This window comes from Calidris pugnax, unplaced genomic scaffold (genome assembly GCF_001431845.1).
Source record: "Calidris pugnax isolate Ruff unplaced genomic scaffold, ASM143184v1 scaffold742, whole genome shotgun sequence".
NCBI classification, from domain to species: Eukaryota; Metazoa; Chordata; class Aves; order Charadriiformes; family Scolopacidae; genus Calidris; species Calidris pugnax.
In genome coordinates, this window is record NW_015091410.1 from 26,696 (window position 1) to 27,689 (window position 994).

General features: G+C 58.7%; 1 protein-coding gene across 1 annotated transcript in view; it reads left to right on the top strand.

Annotated features, from left to right (window-relative positions):
- KAT8 (K(lysine) acetyltransferase 8) overlaps positions 1 to 994 on the top strand; it is a 21,474-nt gene that overhangs the window by 2,632 nt on the left and 17,848 nt on the right. Inside the window, exons 3-4 of the mRNA XM_014961489.1 lie at positions 473 to 620; positions 706 to 884. Coding sequence (XP_014816975.1) covers positions 473 to 620; positions 706 to 884 — 327 coding nt within the window. The remainder of the gene's footprint in view (positions 1 to 472; positions 621 to 705; positions 885 to 994) is intronic.

Genomic DNA, 994 nt, shown 5'->3' on the forward strand with positions numbered 1-994 from the left:
GGAGAACGTGGGGGGGGGAGCACCGGGACTGGGAGAACTGGGGGGAGCACTGGGACTGGGAGAACTGGGACCAGTATAAATTCCATGGCACTGTGACTGGGTAGACTGGGACCAGTATAAATCCTGTCACAGTGAGACTGGACAAACTGGGACCAATATAAATTATATCAGAGCAGGAGAACTGGGACCAGTATAAATCCCATGACACTGTAACTGGGCAAACTGGAACCAGTATAAATCGTGTCAGAGCAGGAGTGGGGGAACTGGGACCAGTATAAATCCCATGACACTGTAACTGGGAGAACTGGGACCAGTATAAATCATGTCAGAGCAGGAGTGGGACAACTGGTACCAGTATAAATCCCATTACGGCGGGACGGGGGGTCCTGGGACCAGTATAAATTGTGTCACAATGGGACTGGGTGAACTGGGACCAGTATAAATCCCATCCCGGGGGGAGAACTGTGCCCAGCCCCCCTCCCCCTCTCACTGGTCCGTACTGGGAGGCCCTGACTGGTCCCAGTTTGCCATTTCCCCCCCCCCAGACTCAGCGGAGGTGATCCAGTCCCGGCTGAACGAGCAGGAGGGGCGCGAGGAGTATTACGTCCACTACGTGGGTTGTGAGTATACTGGGCCTTACTGGGAGGCACTGGGAGGGGTCGGGGGTGTCGGGGGGTGCCGGGGCTGAGCTCCCAGTGCTCCCAGTTAACCGTCGGCTGGACGAGTGGGTGGACAAGAACCGTCTGGCGCTGAGCAAGACGCTGAAGGAGGCGGTGCAGAAGAGCGCGGAGCAGTTCCTGGGGGAGCTGGGGGGGGAACAGCCCGAGCGCAAGATCACCCGCAACCAGAAACGCAAGCACGACGAGATCAACCACGTCCAGAAGGTGAGAGGGGGCACTGGGAGGGACTGGGAGGGGATTGGAGGGGACTGGGAGGGAACTGGGAGGGCACTGGGTTATACTGGGAGGGAACTGGGATGAACTGGGAGGGGGGT